A 20,918-nucleotide genomic window follows, 5' to 3' on the forward strand; every position below is an offset into this window, starting at 1 on the left:
ACTGGGAGATTCCCAAAGGAGCAGAGGATGGATGTGAAGGTGGGTCAAGCGCAGGGGAGACGGGGGAGGATTTTTGAAGTGGAGGGAGGCCACAAGGATGTGTGAGGAATGGCCAGGCCGCGCTTACTGAGTAGAATGAGGAACAGGCAGTGAGCTCAAATGTACTGCTGCAAAGCATGCTGTCCGGAGTAGTGTCTCTCTGCCCCTTTACCTGGTCACTGTGGTTACACCTACAGCACACACAGCAGATTCACAACAGTTGAGGTTACATCCAATTGAATTTTATGAAATCAAAGGATAGAGGTAGCCACAAGCCAATGAACTAACAGCCACAAGCCAATGAACTAACAGCCACAAGGCAACCTACAGGGCCTCCCCCGTGGTGCAGCAGTTGAGCGCTGGGTTGCGAAGCTGCCAGCAGCCTCTCCAGCGCCGGTTCGATCCCCGGCCCACATGGCGGGCAGACCTCTCCTGCTGCCCGCTGTTCCCCTCAGCAGTGTACTTCATCAGTCTGCCTGTTCTGCTCCCTGCTCTGGCTCTGGTGAATTCTCTCACCCTCCCACGCTTCTGACTGTACCCCAGTGCTTGTACAAATAAATAAATAAATCTTTTTTTTTTTAAAAGTCAACCTACAGCCCGACAAAGTAACCCCTCCCTACCCTTCAAGAGGGCACAGAAAGCAGATGTTGGCAATTGAACAGCAGTCTGGGGCCAATGAGTTTAGAGACCTAGACATCTGGCATTGCTTACACTGCATAGCGCAGTACCTAAGGCTCAAGAAGAGTTTTAAGTTTAGTGTATACTAATACCATCTGTTTTAAATGTATTATATAAGGTATATTTTCAATATCACTACATGGTCCCTGAACTATTTCAAGAAGCATTTGAGAATATTCTCAAAATAATACCAAAAGAATGCTTGGTATAAAAGGATAAATTCCTTTGGAATACTCACTAGCCAGAATTTTTCCTGGAAGTTTTTCCTCTCTGGAGGAGTCTGCCTGGCAGAGATAAAAAAAAAAAAAAAAAAAAAGAAAAAAGAAGGTAATTTACCCTAAAGAAGTTCTAATTGGTGAGGCAGGTGGCCTTACTTGGTGGAATCCTTCAACTTTTGTCAGAAATTGAAAGTAGGTGCTTCAAATTGTGGGTTTCTGAAGGAGATGCTTCTGGCTGTTTATAAATTTATAAAGAGATCGGAAGGCGCCTAAGAGCAAGGAAGACCCAGGATAACTTCCAGAAGCTCAAGGACCCCATCCTGAAGTTTAGATCCCACGAGGCGTGTAGCACTAGAAGCAGGACAGCGCACCTGGATGAGGTGTGAGAGTCAAAGATGTTAGAAGGGGCTGGGACTGAAGAGTCAAACTGGTAGCTGCCGGTGGTATGCTGGTCCCCTGGCTGTGCGCGCTGGACTCCAGCTGCTCATCTCTGGCAACGGGTCCGTGGCATTTCCGAGTGGGAGTTAGGTTGGGAGGGGTTTGCAGGTGACAGGACTGGTTGGGGTCATAATTAGGAAGAACTGATGTGATTCAGACGGTGTCCAGAGTGAGAAACAGACTATATCTTCTTTCCCGTTTCCATCCTTACCCACCACTGCCCTGTCAGCTGGTTAGGGGGGCTGCCGAGCTTAGCTTCTACTTGCCTCCCCCAACTTAAGGCCATCCCATGCTTTCCAACACAACTCTCTTAACTACTTTTTCTTCCAAGTGAATGTGCCAGTTCACAAATGAGGAAACTGTTCACAAACCCTAAGAAATTGTTCATTTAAATTTTATAGTGTCTGTAAAAAAAAATCTCCATCGTATGACCTAATAGCACATACAGCTATAATTGAAATCTTCACTATATTGCTGACATTTATCATGAAAATACCTCAGATTTCCAAAATACAGTTGTCCAAATTAATTCAATCTTCAAGAACAACTGTCTATGTTCCAGTTGTTATGATCCTCTTCCGCTGACACTAATAAAGCCAAGAGGCCTCTGTGGTGGTCTTTGAGGCCAGGCAGGGGTGAGTATGACTTCAAACAGACTCGAACTCTCGTTGCCAGGCTGAGTATCTCTGAGTCAGATTCTTTGCTGAAGGCTTGGTGTGAGCTAACACATCCAAAAAGTCGGCAGTGGTCACTGTATCCAGCTGGATCTTGGGTAAATTGCTGCTCTCTAGATAAAAACACAACAGTAACAGCATAACAATCGACCTCATAGTGATCAATGCTCTTGAAATGCTAATAGACCTTCTTTCAGGACAATGCATAATGCAGCATTCTTAATGGTTAATGCAGCGAAAGGTAAGACTAAAGAGGGCTGGGGGAAAAAATTCTTTAAAGTGCAACTCAGCCCCCGAAGCCCAGACAAAATATGTGACTTAAATGTATTGTTATCAAAGTATTATTTAATATTTATATAGTGCCTCAAATGGATCCAGTCCAACATCATAGCATGCCAGGGAAATAAAAGCTTGAGCCTTAAGGAGTTTATCATCTGGGGGCAAAGTTGATCCAAAGCAGAACGCCACAGGAGGAAGGAGCTGAGTGTACCAGGGCTGATTTGACTGGAGGAAGCATGCAAGTGTGAAGAGCCCCCATGAGCAGGAGCAAGGCGCCACCTGCTGGTGGAAGTTGGACTTTCCAACACAAAGTTCTCACCCAAAGCACCACCTCTGTGATCCCAAGCATACCTGGCTGGTGATTTTCAAGTGCATTGAAGATCTTCCTTACAGGCCTCATGGCCGCTTCCCTGCAGACTAGCTTAATGTCTGAGCCGGAGTAGCCCTCTGTCTCCTGAAACAACCACAAAACAGCCATTGGTCAGCAGGCAGAAGGCTGGTGGTAGTTAAAATCTTAGAGGCAGGGCCAGGTATCAGGGCCCCCATTTACATTCTACACCCGTCCCCCCCAAGAACACTATACAAAAATATTCCCAGGTAAATAATCCTCGGGAAAAGAGAGACTGCTGACATGTTTGGATAGCCTCAGAAACGTCCTAACAAGATCCAAATGAATGCCATAAGATACTAGTCAAGGACTCTACCACCCAAGTTCCCCTAATGGGACTCTTGTGCCCGAGCCAAGGATGGTCACATCTGGTAGATTGTCTTGCTCTTACAAATGAGATCATACCTGCCTGAGCAACCTCAGAGAACGTCAAATTACAGGGTCCACTCAGACAAATACACCAGTAACAATGGGGTAACAGACAAGTACCTAGAGCTTTTCTATTTGGGGAAGGTTTCATTTAATCATCACCATAATCCTCTGGTTTGTCTGTTACTCATTTTACAGATGAAGAAGCTGAGGCTCAGAGGGCGAGGCCACACAGTTAATAAGCAGCAGGGCCAAGATTTGACCATTGTCTAAACCCCACCCCTTTTCCACTCCATTGCTTTGTTTCTCTCTGCTCACATGTTTCCAAGTGACAAAAAGCTCACTCTTGCATGAAGAAGAGGCCCTTGTTCATTATATGACTGGGCTGGCGTGGATCTTTTCTAAATCACTCAAGGAAGAGGCTCCAAACAGCCCATGAGAAGACTGCTTGGAAAACTTGGGGGGTGACCCTTTTGCTGGCAGATGGCCCCCTCCAAGGCAGCTTACCTGGCTCAGCACACTGTACTCCAGCTCTGTGCGCAGCTCCACAGCTCTGCTCTTGCTCACCGGGGGCAGCCAGTGGTGGATCATGGCCTGCCTGGCCTCCTGGCTGGGGAGATCAACCAGAATCCTCTTCTCTAGGCGGCGTAACATAGCACAGTCCAGCTCCCTAGGGTCACGTCAGAAACACAGGAGCTGGTTGCAGCAGGAAACTCCCTTAAGCAACAACTATGTTTGAATGACAATTCAGTACTGCAGAAGCAATTCCGCATTTTAACTGAAGGACCAAAGGGAGATTTAAAGTAACCAAATGCCCATTCAAGACACAGGAGGTCTGACACAAAAAGTGAAGGGACTCTCCAGCGTGTTGAGTGAGGTCTTGTGAGATCCTCTCTCTACACACAGGATAATCTGTTCTGTTTAGAACTGGTGAGGAGGCTCTGGAAGAGATGTCTCCAAGAATATGGAATTGATAGAATATTTATCAGAGTGTCTGAATGAACTCAGGGTCCATTTAGAGTTGTGGCTGGATTAGTGGAAGGAGAAGTTGACGTGGAGAAAGGGTTGAGGGGAGAGGGACATCTTTTTTTTTTTTTTTTTTTCAAAGATTTATTTATTTATTTATACAAGCGCTGAGTACAGTCAGAAGTGTGGGAGGGTGAGAGAATTCACCAGAGCCAGAGGGGAGAGCAGAGCAGGCAGAATGACAAAGTACACTGCTGAGAGGTGCAGTGGGCGGCAGGAGAGGTCTGCGCGCCATGTGGGACCCTCGCCCAGCGGCCGGGTATCGAACCAGCGCTGCAGAGGCTGTGGGCAGTTTCGCAACCCAGCTCTCAACCGCTGCACCACCGGGGAGGCCTAGGAGAGGGACATCTTTTAATAGAGGGGGGAAAAACATGAAATTTAAATTTTTGAAACTCTGTTCAGCAATATTTACCACCTGCCAAATGAATTATCACTGCTAAACCTCCAATAGTCAAATAAATAAGATTAACTTTTACTTTAAAGACATTAACAGGTTTGGGCCATGGACTGCAGGGATGTTGGTCCTGTGAAAACTTCAAAGATAAAAATAAGACTTGAGATTAGACTGAAAACCAGGAAGAGAGACTATGCTGAACAAGTGGCAGAACTAGGGGCTTTCTTTGGACCAGCTGCCCCTTCCTGAAAAGGTGGGTACAGCAGAAAGAAGGGTTTTTTTTTTTAAGGGCACCTCTTCTGGTCTCCCCATCCCATCCAAAGTGACTCCAAGCTGAAAGGAAGACCAGATCCCCAGAATGCCCTCGGGGAATGGAGTCCTTGAGTCACTCTAGATATCTGTATTGATCAGCTAATGCACTAAAGCAAGAGATTTACCTCAAAACTGCTTGTGGGCACAAAATAAGTGCAACTCTCTGACAGCCAGCCCTGATGAATGCACTTTTAATGACATCAATAATAATATAGTCATACAAGGGAGGAAACAAAGGACAAATGGAATGTACCCAGGAATCATTCTTTATGCCAATATATTTATATGAAAAAATTTAACCTGCGGTAACCAGGAAACACTCCGGTTAGCAACTATGCCTTGAATGTTTAAACCTGCGTATCCTGTTCTGATATCTCCATTCCGGTTATTTGGGACTTCCATCACCTCAGAGATCAGAAGCAATCAGCGTGACATGCAACACAGCCAAGACTCGCCAACCACAGAGCCTGGCCCTGGACTCAGCCTACTGTTGTATAAAAGGGGGGCAGTGCCCACTGGCCCCGGACAGTTTGCCTGGGCTTCGAGGCTTTGCACCTGAGAGGCTGAACTCCCGCCCCAAACCTTCCTGGCTTTCCTCAGCCTGGTGGCCTGTCTCGGGTGCTAAGCAGTGTGGCTCCTGGGACAGAGATCATTCTAAATGTTACAGAATTTGGCAACCAAACATACATCTAGTTCATTCACTCAATAGTGGAGACATATCAGGTACAAACTATTTTGGTGGTGAGAGAAGAGCAACCTTGAGTTTTGTAGGCCTAGTCTTTGCAGCACATCCTCAGTCCCCATGAAAGCAGTGACCACGACAATCCAAGGCAGAGGGACTGGCGTGTTCTTTGGCACAGGATGCGGAGCCAGTAACAGAGCAGGGGAAGTCATTTTGTCTCCCAGTGAGCCCTGCATAAATTGACTCCTACCTACATTTCCCAGGACGGTCTCTGAATCCGCTACTGTGATCCAAGCGGAGCTTCTCATGGGGCTGTTCTTCTTTACAGAACTTCCATTTTTACTACCAAGAGCCCAGACATTTTTATAAGCCTAATTCAAGAATGCCCTACCCCATAAAGACTTTTTCCCCCTTTTAAATATCTGTTATCAATATCTGTTATGGCCTCTTCCCTGTACAATTTTACTCCCCTTGTTATCTGTGCCAATCCCGTGGTACATCTTCACCTCTCACTCTCCCTCACACCTCATTCATTGTCCCACCAGATCACCAGCTCCCAGCAGTCAAGGATCATAGGCCAGATGTCTTGGGTCCCCAGCCCTCCATCACGCTCACAGCAGCTGCTCAGTAAGTACTACTTGGATGAATGAATGAACTTTTGATGGAGGGCTACTGGCTGTATGTAAAATGACCTGCTTCCTTAAAGTCCCATATTTATTGATGAAGATAAATCTGTTTTGCTGGAAATTAGTATTTTATAATCATAATTAATTCTAACTTAGAGAAAATCAGCATCAACTTGGGCAATGGAAATCGAACATTCTATTTTTCTCTTTAGTGGAAATAATGGAAACAGTGTTTAGGGGATGATTCGTCCACCTCGTGGCTGGCAGGGCTTCTGAAGATGAGGAAAGCATTGTTTTCTCCTTTCTCCTCTTGGAAAGTCACAACACACAATAGCTTCCAAAAAAAAAAAGCTGAGAAGTCCTGAGTTGGGGGAAGCAAGCTGAACCGTCTTTAACTCAGTGACTCTTGAGCTTCTGAGACCTTTAAGTCTCATTTTTTGGATAATGCTTCCTGACTTTGTGCCAGGGCACTCTTGGAGAATGTTGATGTGGAGTATGAGGTGCAAAGTCAAAAGGTAGGACCTCAGAGGGCATGCTTCTCCCAGGAGATACATGGACTTACTATGCAAAAACCAAGGTTATGTCTGCTGATCTCATCGATCACATGCCTATACTTTCAGAGAAATAACACACAGAGGAGAGACTTCATGTGCAAGAAGCCAATTTAAATAGGTAAATTCTGCACATACCCAGCAATCTCTTAGATCCTATGCTTTCTTCTAAATATTAGACTTTGGGCTTGTTTTTTTTTTTTTTTTTTTTTTTTTTAATCTACAGTTTGGTCATACTACGGGTCTAAATTTCAAGAGGGATAGTGAAATTTCCAGCTCTTTTGCAAATAGCAAGGGGATGGTAGGTTTCAACATGCTTCACACATGGAATTGTCACACCTTATTTGTACAAACTACCATTGAGTTAAATAGACATCTAAAGATGGCATTTGCCTTAATGGCCCTATTCAGTGTTTTGTTTCCCTCCGGACTCCTAGGTCTGAGTTTGTGAATACTCAACAATCGAGTCGGGTCAAATTAGCCCTAATTGTGCTCGCTAAACATGTCTTGCATGGCCATTACTTTAAGTGGTAATATTAAAGATGCAACATGTGTTGTTATTCTTTTCATTGCTTATTTACACATCAAATGACACAGATGAGCTGTTATTTCTTGCTTCCTTCCTGTCCTCTCTGTGATGCTGTGGGGTAGGGAAGGAGCTTGGAGGAAGAAAACCCGAATCTCACTGCTGAGGAGGGGTAAGGACTGACCTTTGAGACACAATGGATTTTTCTAGGGAAAGTGATAAATTAACTAGCAGGAACGGATAGCCTAGCACTCTAGAAGAGGGCAGATAGGCATTATCACTAACGAACCATAAGGAATCGCTTTGGGATTTTAGGGGCTGGACTCTTACACAGTTTCCTGTGATTCTGCTATTTCCCCCAGAAGGACAGGCTCACCCAAGATCCCAAAGCCAAGATAAAAGTCTGCCCCAATATTCTTGATAAAAATCTTACTTCCTCATAGAAGGACTTGGGCAATAAACATTTAAACCCTTTGATACAGTCATCCTGCTTCAGAAAATCTGTCCAGAACTTTATTTAATGATTTGTAGACAAGGAAGTTCATTTCAGTGTTATTTATCAGAGAGAAAAACTGGGAGTAACATATACATTCAATAGGAAATGATTGCAGGTGTAGATTTGGGGCACCCATTATAAAACCCACTTTTCTTTTTTTTTTATTTTAATTTTTCTTTAAATTTTATTTTTATATTCACCATACAACTGCAACCCCCTTATTTTGATGCCAATCCCTCCTTTCCCCTCCCCCCTCATAGTGTGTCTCTGGTTCATAGTTGTTTGTTGATTTTGATTTTTTCTTTCTTACAGTTATTCTTTCTCCTGGTCCCTTATTTAGGTTTTCTAGATTCCTGCTATGAGTGAGACCATCCGGTATTTTTCTTTTTCTTTCTGGCTTATTTCGCTGAGCATGATCCCTTCCAGCTCCATCCATGTTGCTGCAAATTGCATGTGTTTATCTTTTTTGAATGCTGAGTAATATTCCATGGTGTATATGTACCACATCTTCTTGATCCAGTCATCTATTTTTGGGCATTTGGGTTGTTTCCAAAGCTTAGCTATTGTAAATAGTGCTGCTATAAACATAGGGGTGCAGGTGCCCTTTGGAATTGATGTTTCTGTGTCCTTTGGGTAAATACCTAGGAGTGGAATTGCTGGATCATATGGAAGCTCTATCTTTAGTAGGTTGAGGAATCTCCACACAGCTCTCCATAGTGGATAAAACCCACTTTTCAAGGATAATTTAGTGACACTGGAAATATTCTTACTACAATGTTAAGTAACAAAAGCAGGACACTGGTGGGAATACAAAATGGTACAACCTCTATGCAGGGAAGTTTGGCAACCTCCTTATAATTTCATGCACATTAACATTTTGGCCCAGCAAATCTACTTCCAGGACCCTACCCCAAATACACACTGGCAAATGCAAGAAGTGATATTTGCACACTGTTACTCACTGCAGCATTACATTTAATAGCAAGAATAGGAATAACCCAAATACCCATCATAGGTGATTGGTGGGTTAGATTATCTTACACACATAATGAGGCATACACAGTTATGAAGAGTCAGGATGTTCTGTTAAGAGGGAAAAAAATCAAGATACAGAACAATGTATGTAATATACCACTTTTTGTGTAATTAAATAGAATTAGGTTATATTATGGGACTGTGAAAAAAAAAAAAAGACCAACTTTGAGAGTTTACCCGTGGAGCATGTGACAGCTTGTCCGTATATAGTGTCTATCACCTCCTTTCTTACTGCAGTGACTCTGAAGTGGGGGTAATTTTGCCTCTGAAGGCACATTCAGCAATGTCTGGAGACATTTGGTTGTCACATGCTGGGGGCAGGGGGCAACAGGGGTGCCGTTGGCCTCTAGTGGAGAGAGCTGAGGAAATGCTGCCCAGCACCGTACAGTGCACAGAACGGCCCTCAGCGAGGCTATCAATGATGCTGAGCTTGAAAACCCCCACTTAGCTCTTCTTGGTTAGGCCAAACTATTTTTCTCATCAAAATGGTACTGTCGTGACAGTAATTGGTATTATTAATTAATAAGAAACTGTTTTATACATAAAGTGTAAAATTTATTTACCTATTAGGAGAAAGTTTTAAAGGCATATATAATGAGTTCCTACTAGTATTTCCCACTCACATTTAAGATTTCAGGATTTTTAGTTATGTCATTTTACTTTTGCATATTTATAGAGAAAGGTTTTCCCTAATTGTGAAAATTAGCTACTCGTCATGCCAGATCTCACCCCTGTACATGCTACTATAAACTTCTGTTTGGCTTTTCCTCTTATTAAAAAATAATAGGTAGGGGCAGTGGGTGATGGGGCATCACAAATCTCAGCTTATTGAGTCTTACTGTTGACTTTGGGTGGACTGAGCTCCCTTAACCTTGGCCCCCTACTCTGCGAATAGGGAGAACATTTGTTATCAGTCTCCTGTCTTATCTGCAACTCAAGAGAAACAATGCATGTGAAAATATTCTTGGAACTGTAAAGGGATTATAATTATTTAAATATATATACTCTCCAGGTAGGTGTTGTTTTCCCCTAGTCAATGTCCCTTACTTCCCAATTCCACTTCTAGAGTTGTTTTTAAACCACTCTGGGATATAGTTTGAATAAAAAACTCTGAGAGTAGATTATATTTTCAGTTAGAGATTACTTAGATTCCTACTTACTGTGAAACTTTTTTTAAAAAAAGAGATATTCCACCTAAGTTAGAAAAGCTTAAATTTTAATTCTGTTAAAAATCCATATTATTTCTGGAATATTCTTTGAGCCCCGGAGATGTTAGCATTGTATAGTTCTATGCTACAACCCTTCTTTAGCACAGTCAATAATTTGACTTTAAATTTTCACTGTAAATAAGTTTAGTGGTGAGGTTAGGAGTGGAGACAAAAGGGGAAGGGCCCAGTGATCTAGGGTAAAGGACTTTGTGTGCTTTGGTTGGGGGGTGGGATGTGGTGACATTTATCTGAGGAGGTGTGACCCTATTCTTCTAAATCTTATACAGTCTTGTAAACCAATATTACCTCAATTAAAAAAAAAACTCATCAAAATCAACAAACAACTATGAACCAGAGACACACTATGGAGGGGGCGGGGAAAGGAGGAATTGGGGTCAAAATAAGGGGGTTGCAATTGTATGGGGAATATAAAAATAAAATTAAAAAAAATTCTTGAAAAGTAAAAAAAAATAAAACTCAAAAAAATTTATATTGAGAAGATAAAGCCATCTACTAGACAGACAGATAGATAGATAGATAGATATTTAGATAGATATCAGTGGTAACCCTTGCCTATGTTCCTTCCATTAAGTCAAATTCTATCACTGTATAGAGAGCAAGGATTGAAAACTTGAACAAGAAAGACTTTAGATCGATCTTCCAGGCCTGGAACCAAATAACAAGGCTTTGCCTGAAGTGGTCAATATAATATCTTCATCTGTGCTCAGTGACTCATGAAAACATGTTCAGAATGTACTCTTTAGATCTCTTACCACGGCAGGTTGGAGGCTGCTAAGACAAACACCAGGTCTTCTGAACGAGCCAGCCCATCCATCTGCACCAGTAACTCTGTCTTCATCCGAAGGCTCCCTTCATGCTCCCCCCTAGAGAGAGACGAGGATGTGAGATTCTCCCAGAGGCAAAGACTTTGCTTCCACAAGAGCAGCATTCACAGCAATGACCCAGCCACTCCTTCCTCTTCCCTGGTGTAGATTGAGGAAAAGAGACCCGAAAAGCACCTTTCTTACACATGACATGGTAACCCAAAGGAGGTATGCGGTTTTTCAGGACTATGCTCCTTATTAGCTGACCACCTTTTCCTAAGAGAGAAGAAAGTCTTGCAGTGTAGTTATGGAATTACTTAGCCTTTGCCCATAATTAGTATTCTTTTTAACAAGAAGTCTTCATAGCACTTGGCTTTATTCCCTGGCCTTATGAAGGCACTAGCTTTAGAGCTTAAGCTCCAGACAAGAAAAGCCGCATTCAGGGTAAATCCTGGAGCACACTCACTGATAGTAGCTGAGGAGCTTCCAAATTAATTCAAAGCTGTGACAAAGCCTGGGGAAGCGGATGCAGAAAGGAGCACACAGGTCGCCATGGCAAGGCAGGGTCTTTGCAGAGGGAATGAGCATTAGGGTTCCCGCTCGGGCACTGGTGCTGCTGCCTGCTGCTGTCTGACCCCCTGTAGAGAGGCAGAGCTCCCCAGCCTGGGGCTGACTAGCACCCATGAAGCTGTGGAAATCGTCCCATTTCAATCAATGGCATGAATCCCATGCATCATGGGCACATCTGAATGGTTGCTTTTCCCTGCTGGGAAAATGGTTTTCAATGCATAAAATTTCATAAATTATATTCTAATTATACTTCCAACAAGGTAATTATTTACTTTTTATTACTATCAATTCTGCCTTGATATTAGACCAGTAGAGATCATTAATACAAGCAGCCATGTTGAGATTTCCCAGGCCTGTTTTTTTCAAGCCAGGGTACCAAGTGCAGTAAAAGTTCAAAAAAAAAAAAAAAAAAAACCCATCAGTGGTGAAGACAACAGGTGTTCTTAAAGCACACACACACACATTCAAACAGAAGGCTACCGTCTGAGACACGTTCTTTCTGCTAGGGTCAATAGCGGACACCCAATCTTTAGAGATAACATATGTGACATGGTTAAAATCGGACAGGCTGAGCCACAACTGAACGTCACATTGAAGTGGTGGCTCCCCTGGCCTCACACACCTTGTCAACGACTGCCCTGGGGACCTGGCCCTTGGCGCCCGCTCCCCACAGGCAGCCCCTCTGGCTCCAGACATCGTGGTCACTGAGGCTATTTTGAGCTGACAGGACAGAAAAGGCAGCCTGGGGTCTGGGGGCTCAGCCATCTTCAGGCCTGAAAACCACTCTGTGGGGAAGGGGGAAGGGGAGGATGATATTTCCTCCGGTTATAAAAACTACTTAAATCAGCTGTTCAGTTAACAGGATCTAATTTAAAGACCTTTCCGTGTGTCTGCAGAAAATTTGTGGGCTTATTAATAGGCTCATTCTGCTGGTAAATGTCGATGGGCTTCCGACCATCAAACACACTTACAGAGGGGAGAAGTGACGACCAAAAAAACCCTGTCTGTTACCCAGGAGACGTGCCTCTCTGACTCATCACTGACTCCAGCTCGTCCAGGAAGATGGTGGAGGGAGCGTGGTAGCGGGCAAGTTCAAATAGCACCTGGGTAGGAGCAAAGCAACCACATATTCGAATTCAGGTAATTAAGTTCAAAAGTTCTCAGGTGATCCCAGAGATGAAAAGCTTAGAATGACTGTAATAGTAAGCATCTATGCGGCACTGTTAGTTTACAGTAACTTTATAATCGTTGTAGTTATTTCTCCCTAGCACCACCCCATGGGGTTGTCCAGTCATTTCCATTTATCACCGAGTAACATTAGAGCCAAGGAAGAGTGAGTGGTGAACTCGAGGTCACTAGTCAGAAAAGGGGGCGGGGGGCTTAAGATAAAACCCAGTCCCCAAGCTTCCAGTGGAACCCTCACCAGTAACACGGCCCATAGGAACACAAAAGCCTCAATGTGTACAATCATGTGACGATTTTCCTTTAACCTTTAGGAGTAATGGGAGGGCTGGTCTCAGAATGAAAAGCTGACGAGAAAGGGTAGCCTCCCAGTCATGGGGAGCAAGCTGGGAGGACTTCGCCCATGTGTGCTCCCCAAATGACTCCACGAGGCTCCCCGCACCACCCAACACTGCTATTTGCTAGCTCGGGTGCTCAAAGGCAATTCCCAATTGAATAAAATGTTCCATTTCAGAGTAGAAGATTATAGACTTAACAAGAACAGGAACGCAAAACAGCAAAAAAAAAAAAACAGACATATAAAAACAAAATAAAGCGCTCCAAAGGGAGATGTGGTGCTGATGAAGAAAGTAGGAAAAAACGAAACCTATTTTTTTAACCCTCAAACTGATCTCTTGAGCACCATATACAATTCTTCACTGCTTGATTGGAGAAAGCAGTGGCGATTTAGAAGGAAAAAAAATTGAGGTACTTTAATAAGGATGGGGATTTATTCTCCGTGTCAGTCACGCTGGCAAAGCCCCACAGAACAAACGAGAAGGGACAGGATCAGAAAGGGTTGATGAGGTTTTCTTGAGTAGTAGCAGGCCTCCCCTTCCGGTTTCCCTGTCACTGAGCGGGAATGCCTCATCTTCGCCACTGCTTGCAGTGTGGTGGCTCCATGATCAAGCTTAAGTATTTTCCTTTCACTCAATCCTGTTTCATCCAATGAAGACAACTGGCTCAGCCTAATGAACTGACAGAACAGAGCCAATGCTGGCACACACATCCCAAACAACTTTTAGACACAATAGAGACCACTCCTTAGAAGGAAGTAGCTTTCCTTCCTTGTCACAAAAAAGCAAGCTCAAATATACCTGATGTTAAGGATGATTACAATGGCAACAATCTACCCAGGGAAGAATGGATACTGGAACTCTATGAGAACCAATCGCATTTTTAAGGAGCTCCTTGAGGTATAGAAAGACCAAGAACCTCCACCAGACAAAAGATCCAGCTGAAACATGGATGGAGCTGGAAGGGATCATGCTCAGCAAAATAAGCAAGAAAAAAAAAAAAAGAAAAATACCGGATGGTCTCGCTCATAGCAGGAATTTAGAAAACCTAAATAAGGGACCAGGAAAAAACTAGTTATAATAAAGTAAAAATCAAAATCAACAAGCAACTATGGACCAGGGACACACTACGGGGGGGGGGGGTCAGGGAGAAGGAGGGATTGGGGTCAAAATAAGGGGGAAATTGTATAGGGAGTATAGCCAAGATGAAAGTGCATACATTGTGCAAAAATGAAAAATGATGTAAAAAAAAATCCAGCTGAAAGAAGACCCTTCCAGAACCACCTCTGGAACCACATCTCCATACTGAGAGCCACAGCTCTGTCCAATGCCAGAGTCCGGGTAAGTGCTCTGGAAGCATTAGTCTAAAATCTTCAAAAGTACTTGGAGGAAGTTAAGTCATACAATAGGGGCTGGGAGGTTGTTGAAAGATGCAAGCACCAACAGGTGTATGCATTTGCTTAAGAGACCACTCAACTACTCAAACGCATCAACTCCTGGGAGGCATGAACATTAGATGGGGAGGGAGGAACTTAACCCAAGAGTTCCCTATAAATAACTCTTTAATTGGAATAGAAAAGAAATAAATGATAGGAAAGCTTCTCTGATTTAGGGGAAGGTCCTGAAGGGCTCTCTCCATCTGAAAGCTTCATAGTAAGGAGCTTGACAGCATGACCAAGATTTTCCAGGTGAGGATCTTTCCAAGAGCTGAGAAAACAAAGTGATTTCTGAAAGGAGAAGAGCTGAGATCCTTCAAGGTGAGCAGCAGTTATGTCTTCCTCTTGAATTGTTCTTTTTTAATAATCAAAAATAAAAATTCAATTCACAGGAAGGAAAATACAAATGACCATCTAAACTGATGAAAAGATGCTCAGGTTCATTCAGAATTAAAGAAATGCACATTTGAGCATGGAAGTATCACTTTCACTATCAGATTGGCAAAGATTTTTCAAAGATGGGTACCCCACGGTGTTGGCCACAGCGTGGGGAAGCAAACACGGTCATGTACCATGGATGGGAGTGTAAGCTGGTGCCACCCTATTGGCAGGCAATTTGGCAATTTCCTTCCCTCTGACCCAACAAATCTCCTTCAAAGAAATTGTACTATATATGCAAAGACATGACTATAATAAGACTGTTCGCTGGAGCCCTGTTCATAATAGCAAGAGACTGGAAACAACATAAATGTCCATCCAGAAAAGACTGGTTGAGTCTGTTTTGCCTTGCAGTGAAATACCATGAGACATAAAATAAAAAAGTTCTGTCTATAACATTAATAGTGTGGAACAGTAGCCAAGGTGTGGCATTAAAGGGGAGGGGAGGGGGATGCAAATACAGAAGAGGATGTGCAGTGTATTCCTACTTGTATTTTACAGAAAGGGAGAGAGGGGCCTCCCTGGTGGCACAGGGGTTAAAGTCTCAGTGCTATCAAACTATCCCCAGCCACTGCAGTTTGGGTTTGATCCCCAGCCAGCCAGGGAGCTACCCACACGGCACAGCAGACCTCAGCTGCACCTGCTGCTCCCCTCAGCAGTGTATTTCAGTCAGTTTACCTGTTCTGTTCCCCACTCTGTCTCTGGTGAATCCTCTCCACACACACACACACACACACACACACACACCACCGGCCTACACCCAGTTTTTGTATGCATAAATAAATAAAAATAAGTCATAAATAAAGAAATAAAAGGAAGGGAGATACAGAGACAGGCATTGATGTCCATGCAGGTAAATGCTGAGCAGGGAAGCAACAGTGAGAGCCCAGGAGTCTGTATATCCTTGTGTGCTTTTTTTTTTTTTTTGCTTTCAAAAAGATGAGTAACTTTTTAAATAGATGGTAGAGGCAGAAAAACATGGGAAAGTACTCATTTCCTTACTCTTAGAATTCTAACAAAGTAATAATTAAGCAGAGGAAAACTTTAGTTAAATAAAATGCTCATACAGAATGGAAAGTTCTTGTTAAATGACTTTGTTTTTCAATATTAAGCAAGAAAGTTCATTTAGTTTCAATCTTTGTTGAGAACATTCATAAAATATCTGAATTTATTCTTCTGAGGGACAAAATGTGACCACTCTTTGAACACTTTGTAGTGTCTCGGCTCATAGTTTTAAACACCAATTTTCATTATAGGAAATCAAATTTAAAATGATTCTGGGGTCATTCTTCAAAGAAATAGAACAATTATCGATGAAATTCATATGGAATCACCAAAAACCCCAAATAGCCAAAGCTCTCCTGAAAAAAAAAGAAGGGACTGGAGGCATCACACTCCCAGACTTCAAACTATACTACAAAGCCATAATCATCAAAACTGCATGGTATTGTAACACGAACAGACACACAGACCAATGGAATTGAATAGAAAATCCAGAAATAAACCCACAGATTTATGGTCAACTAATCTTTGACAAAGGAGCAAAGAATATGCATTGGAGCAAAGAAAGTTTGTTCAATAAATGGTGCTGGGAAAACTGGGTCACTACATGTAAAAGAATGAAGCTTGACTACTACCTCACACCATGCACAAAAACCAACTCAAAATGGATTAAAGAACTAGACATAAGACCTGAAACCATAAAATACATAGAAGGAAATATAGGCAAAACACTACATGATGTGCACATCAAAGACATCTTTACAGACACATCACCCAAAGCAGTGATGGTGAAGGCAAAGATAAACAGCTGGGACTACATCAAATTAAAGAGCTTCTGCACAGCAAAAGAGACAATAACCAAAACAAAGAGAAACCCCACCGACTGGGAGAACATTTTTGCACACAATACTAATGATAAAGGACTGATCACAAAAATCTACAAAGAGCTGATGAAACTCAACAAAACAAAGAAAATAATCCAGTCAAAAAATGGGCAGAAGAGCTAAAAAGAAACTTCTCTGAAGAGGAAATGCAAATGGCCAACAGGCATATGAAAAAATGTTCAACACCACTTATAATCAGGGAAATGCAAATCAAAACTACCATGAGATACCATCTTACACCAGTGAGAATGGCACATATTAAAAAAATTAGCAACAACAAATGTTGGTGAGGTTGTGGAGAAAAAGGAACTCTCCTGCACTGTTGGTGGGAGTGCAAACTGGTCCAACCACTATGGAGAGCTGTGTGGAGATTTCTGGACCTAGTAAACATAGAGCTTCCATATGATCCAGCAATTCCACTCCTAGGTATTTACCCAAAGGACACAGAAACATCAATTCCAAAGAGCAACCTGCACCCCTATGTTTATAGCAGCACTGTTTACAATAGCTAAACTTTGGAAACAACCCAAATGCCCAAAAATAGATGACTGGATCAAGAAGATGTGGTCCATATACACCATGGAATATTACTCAGCATTCAAAAAAGATAAACACATGCCATTTGCAGCAACATGGATGGAGCTGGAAGGGATCATGCTCAGCGAAACAAGCCAGAAAGAAAAAGAAAAATACCGGATGGTCTCACTCATAGCAGGAATCTAGAAAACTTAAATAAGAGACCAGGAAAAAGAATAACTATAAGAAAGGAAAAATCAAAATCAACAAACAACTATGAACCAGAGACACTCTATGGAGGCTGGGGGGTGGGGAAAGGAGCGATTGGGGTCAAAATAAGGGGGTTGCAATTGCATGGGGAATATAAACATAAAATTAAAAAAATAAAAATATAAAATAAAACAAAAAAATAAAATGATTCTGGGGACATCTTGTAACAGTTTTGTAGTTGATACAAAAGAGGGATTTAAGAAAAAAAACTCCTCAGCCTAATAAAGATTTTAGTTTAATGAATTCCAGCTTACGAAACCCAGCTAACTAGAATTACATAGAACTACGAATTAAGGAGCAGCTAAATGCAAACCCCATCTTTGTTTTTTTGTTTTGTTTTTTAAGATTTATTTATACTAGAACTGGGGTACAGGCCAGATGCGCAGGAGGGTGAAAGGATTCACCAGAGACAGACCGAGAACAGAACAGGCAGACTGACGGAACACACTGCTGAGGGGAGCAGTGGGTGAGACAGGAGAGGTCTGCCGAGCTATGTGGGACCCTCGCCGGCCAGCCAGGATCCAACCGGCGCTGCAGAGGCTGCAGACAGCTTCATAGCGCTGCGCTCAACTGCCTGCGCCACCAGGGGAGGCCCGCAAACCCCATCTTTGGCCCTGGCACTGAGTTACACACAAGATAAAGGACAAAGAAATAGAAGATGTCCACAGAGATTTCCACAAATTACAATCTTGAAGGGTTGAGAAGAATTGATAAAAATGTATACATTTGAAATAACTTGAGAACAATATCAAACTAATAACGATAGGTTATTTTGGTTAAATCAATCCTTTAAAAATATTGTATTATGACTTCCAAATAAGCCATATCATTTTAAAAATGAGTCATCAAGGGAGTGTAATCCAGCATAGTATTTTAGGGTAATTCTTTCAGAAAATGTATAACATTCATATTCACTTAGTATTGATTACTTATCAGCCATTCTACAAAGTGCCATAGTTTAACGGGATTTCTGAGAAGGACTCATCTTAGGCTGAGGCATAAATCACAAATAGGTGTTTACATAAGGTGACTGGAAGATACAGTAAAAATTTATAATATTGAAATACACTCTGGACTATGAAGGAAAGATAGCATAAAGATGGAAATAATCTCTTCAGGAAAGGAAAAAACCTTACAGCCTGCAAGCACCCTGGAAGAAAAGTTGCTCAGAGCATCTGAAAGAATACTTAAGTGTCTGGATTCTCCATAGGGGATCTAGTGTAGAGACTAGCATATAGCAACAGCCACTCAACGAATGTTCACTGAACAATACTGCCCATGCTTACTAATAAATGCTTCTTGGATAAAGAAAGAAACCAGCTCTGCAGAGATGACTTTCTGCAGCTCCCATTCCTAAGTTGCAGGAATCAAAACAGGAGTGTGGGTCAAATCCCCAAAGGGTGTGGGTGGGGGTGGGGGTGGGGGTTGCTGATGGGGGCGAGATTAAACTCCATGTATAACAGTCACCCATCTCCTGGGTTTCTGTAATCAAGATCCAAAATAAAATCTAACATGGAAGTTCCTTAGAAAACAAAGCAGCTTTGATATCATTTACATCACTGTCCTCTGCCAAAACTAATTTTTGAAAACCAAAATCCAGAATTCCTACCCGAACAAGTTTTTCTGAATCCCCTCTCCATTTGCTGACAATGGTGGATGCGGAAATGTTAAAGAAGGTGGTTTTGCACTCCGTGGCCACGGCTTTGGCCAGCAAAGTCTTTCCTGTACCTAGAGACACATGTGGGTGAAAGATGAGCGGTGTTCGGTCTCCATCCCTCTGCTCACAGACAGAAGCCAGTCTCTCAAGCCACACGGAGGTGATCACTCGGCTCATTTGCCCCAGTCCCAGAGTGAGGCCAGATGGGGCGACTCCTCCTCTGCCCATGCTCCTAACACCAGGCCCCAAGCAGAGAGGGGTGCCTACCTGGAGGGCCGTAGAGCAGCAGTCCTTTCCAGGGGGAAAGAATTCCTGTGAATAGCTGTGGGTACTGCGGGAACAAGGAAGAGGGTGAGGTTTGGCACGGAGCCTGCAGGCCCTTAGCTCAGGCCAGGCAGCGAAGCTAAGGTGAAACAGCACCAGTCCGGGGGTCAGGTCTTCCTTCCATAAGTTTTGTGGCTTCTGCATAGACCTTATTTACCCCAAGTTTATTTTCACACTTGACGGCAATGCATGGCTTAATTGTGGCTTTTTTAAAAAGCCTTTTAAAAAATATTTATTTTAATTGCTTATTGAGGCACCCTTGGTCTACACATTGTCAGTGTTCTGGAAGTACAGGCTCGCCCTCTCCAGGTGTCGTCACCCTAGCGCACGCACCGCCAAGGCACCTGTAGTGTCCCATCATGGTCCACTGTGGAAAGCAATTTCTTAAAGGAAAAGAAAGGTGACTTTTCCTGTCTGTTACAGCAGTGCTTTCTTGCACATGTAACGTCACTTCATGCACAGCTCTATATGCAGAGTATATGGTAATCTTTTGAATGTTGTAAAACAGGTATGAATTTTAAGATATACACTACAACTAATAAAGGTAGGTGAGATTCAAGCCCAAAGCTATGGTGAAGCCTGTTTTAGAAGCTGGGAGCATTCAGTGCAAGATGCATTACAAGATCCTGAATCCACACAGGCCAGGCTTGGACTTCGGGGAATTTCACCCCTCAGTTCAGATTCAGACAAGGTGGGGCAGAGCAGGGAGGAGGGAGAGGGTTGGTAGAGAACCAGGAAAAGTAACTGAATAAGATTATAACCTCACATTAGTTTCTCGTGCTGACCAACTACTGTGACAGAGGGGACAAGTTAACCCTTGGACAGAAAACTATGTGTCCTCCTCGTGATGGTAGACACAGGACATGTAACTCGTCGATGGAGAATGAGCAGAAATGACCCCCAAGAGGTTCCCATCCTTACCCTTATGGGATACACAACAGCTTCTTTGACTAACTGCTTGGCTGCATCGAGTCCAATAATGTCATTCCACTTTATGTTTGGATTATGGAGATAAATGTCCTGCAATGCACATTTGATCATTTTGTTAAAACTAATGTTTTCCTCCACAGCTGTAATAAACACGGGAGCCGTGGAGTACTTGACTTACAATAGGACATAAAAGGCCGGTGATAAAAGCTCTCCTGTTAGATATATGTACACACACACAGTTCACCAAACGGATCCACGAAAATATTTTTGTTTTCCCTGGTGTTCCCATGTGATACTTTCAGGTGGGGATGGGGGTGAGGGAGGCTCCTAGCCAGGGAGGTACCTGTCTGCAGTCTACAGCAGCTCGGGCTGATTTACAGCCACAGTTGCAGGAGCTGCAGAATATGCCTTTGAATTACATTAGCTTTTACTGGGAAACATAGTTCCTAGCTGGTGCTCAGCCTCTCTTGATGCCTTGATCTCGCAAACACTTTCTTAATTTGTGACACAAGAAGGATAATGCTCCTCTGAAACCAATTTCCCTTTTTCCCTAGTGATCACTCCCTACTTCAATCAGGAGCAATTGCTTCTACAAAATTCAAGGAAGCCAA

General features: G+C 42.9%; 1 protein-coding gene across 3 annotated transcripts in view; it reads right to left on the reverse strand.

Moving 5' to 3' along the window:
* Window positions 1–1,067: 1,067 nt before the first annotated feature.
* Window positions 1,068–20,918, reverse strand: part of KATNAL2 (katanin catalytic subunit A1 like 2) — a 62,638-nt gene continuing 42,787 nt past the window's right edge. For all 3 annotated transcript variants that reach the window (XM_037508564.2, XM_037508563.2, XM_037508561.2), the window contains 8 exons: window positions 20,299–20,397; window positions 19,321–19,384; window positions 19,006–19,124; window positions 12,345–12,436; window positions 10,713–10,823; window positions 3,591–3,753; window positions 2,678–2,780; window positions 1,068–2,160 (listed from right to left, as the gene is read on the reverse strand). In XM_037508564.2, the coding sequence (XP_037364461.1) occupies window positions 2,021–2,160; window positions 2,678–2,780; window positions 3,591–3,753; window positions 10,713–10,823; window positions 12,345–12,436; window positions 19,006–19,124; window positions 19,321–19,384; window positions 20,299–20,397 (891 nt within the window). In that variant the 3' untranslated portion in view covers window positions 1,068–2,020. The remainder of the gene's footprint in view (window positions 2,161–2,677; window positions 2,781–3,590; window positions 3,754–10,712; window positions 10,824–12,344; window positions 12,437–19,005; window positions 19,125–19,320; window positions 19,385–20,298; window positions 20,398–20,918) is intronic.

This window comes from Talpa occidentalis, unplaced genomic scaffold (assembly GCF_014898055.3).
Source record: "Talpa occidentalis isolate TD23 unplaced genomic scaffold, MPIMG_talOcc4v2.1 talOcc4.13, whole genome shotgun sequence".
NCBI classification, from domain to species: Eukaryota; Metazoa; Chordata; class Mammalia; order Eulipotyphla; family Talpidae; genus Talpa; species Talpa occidentalis.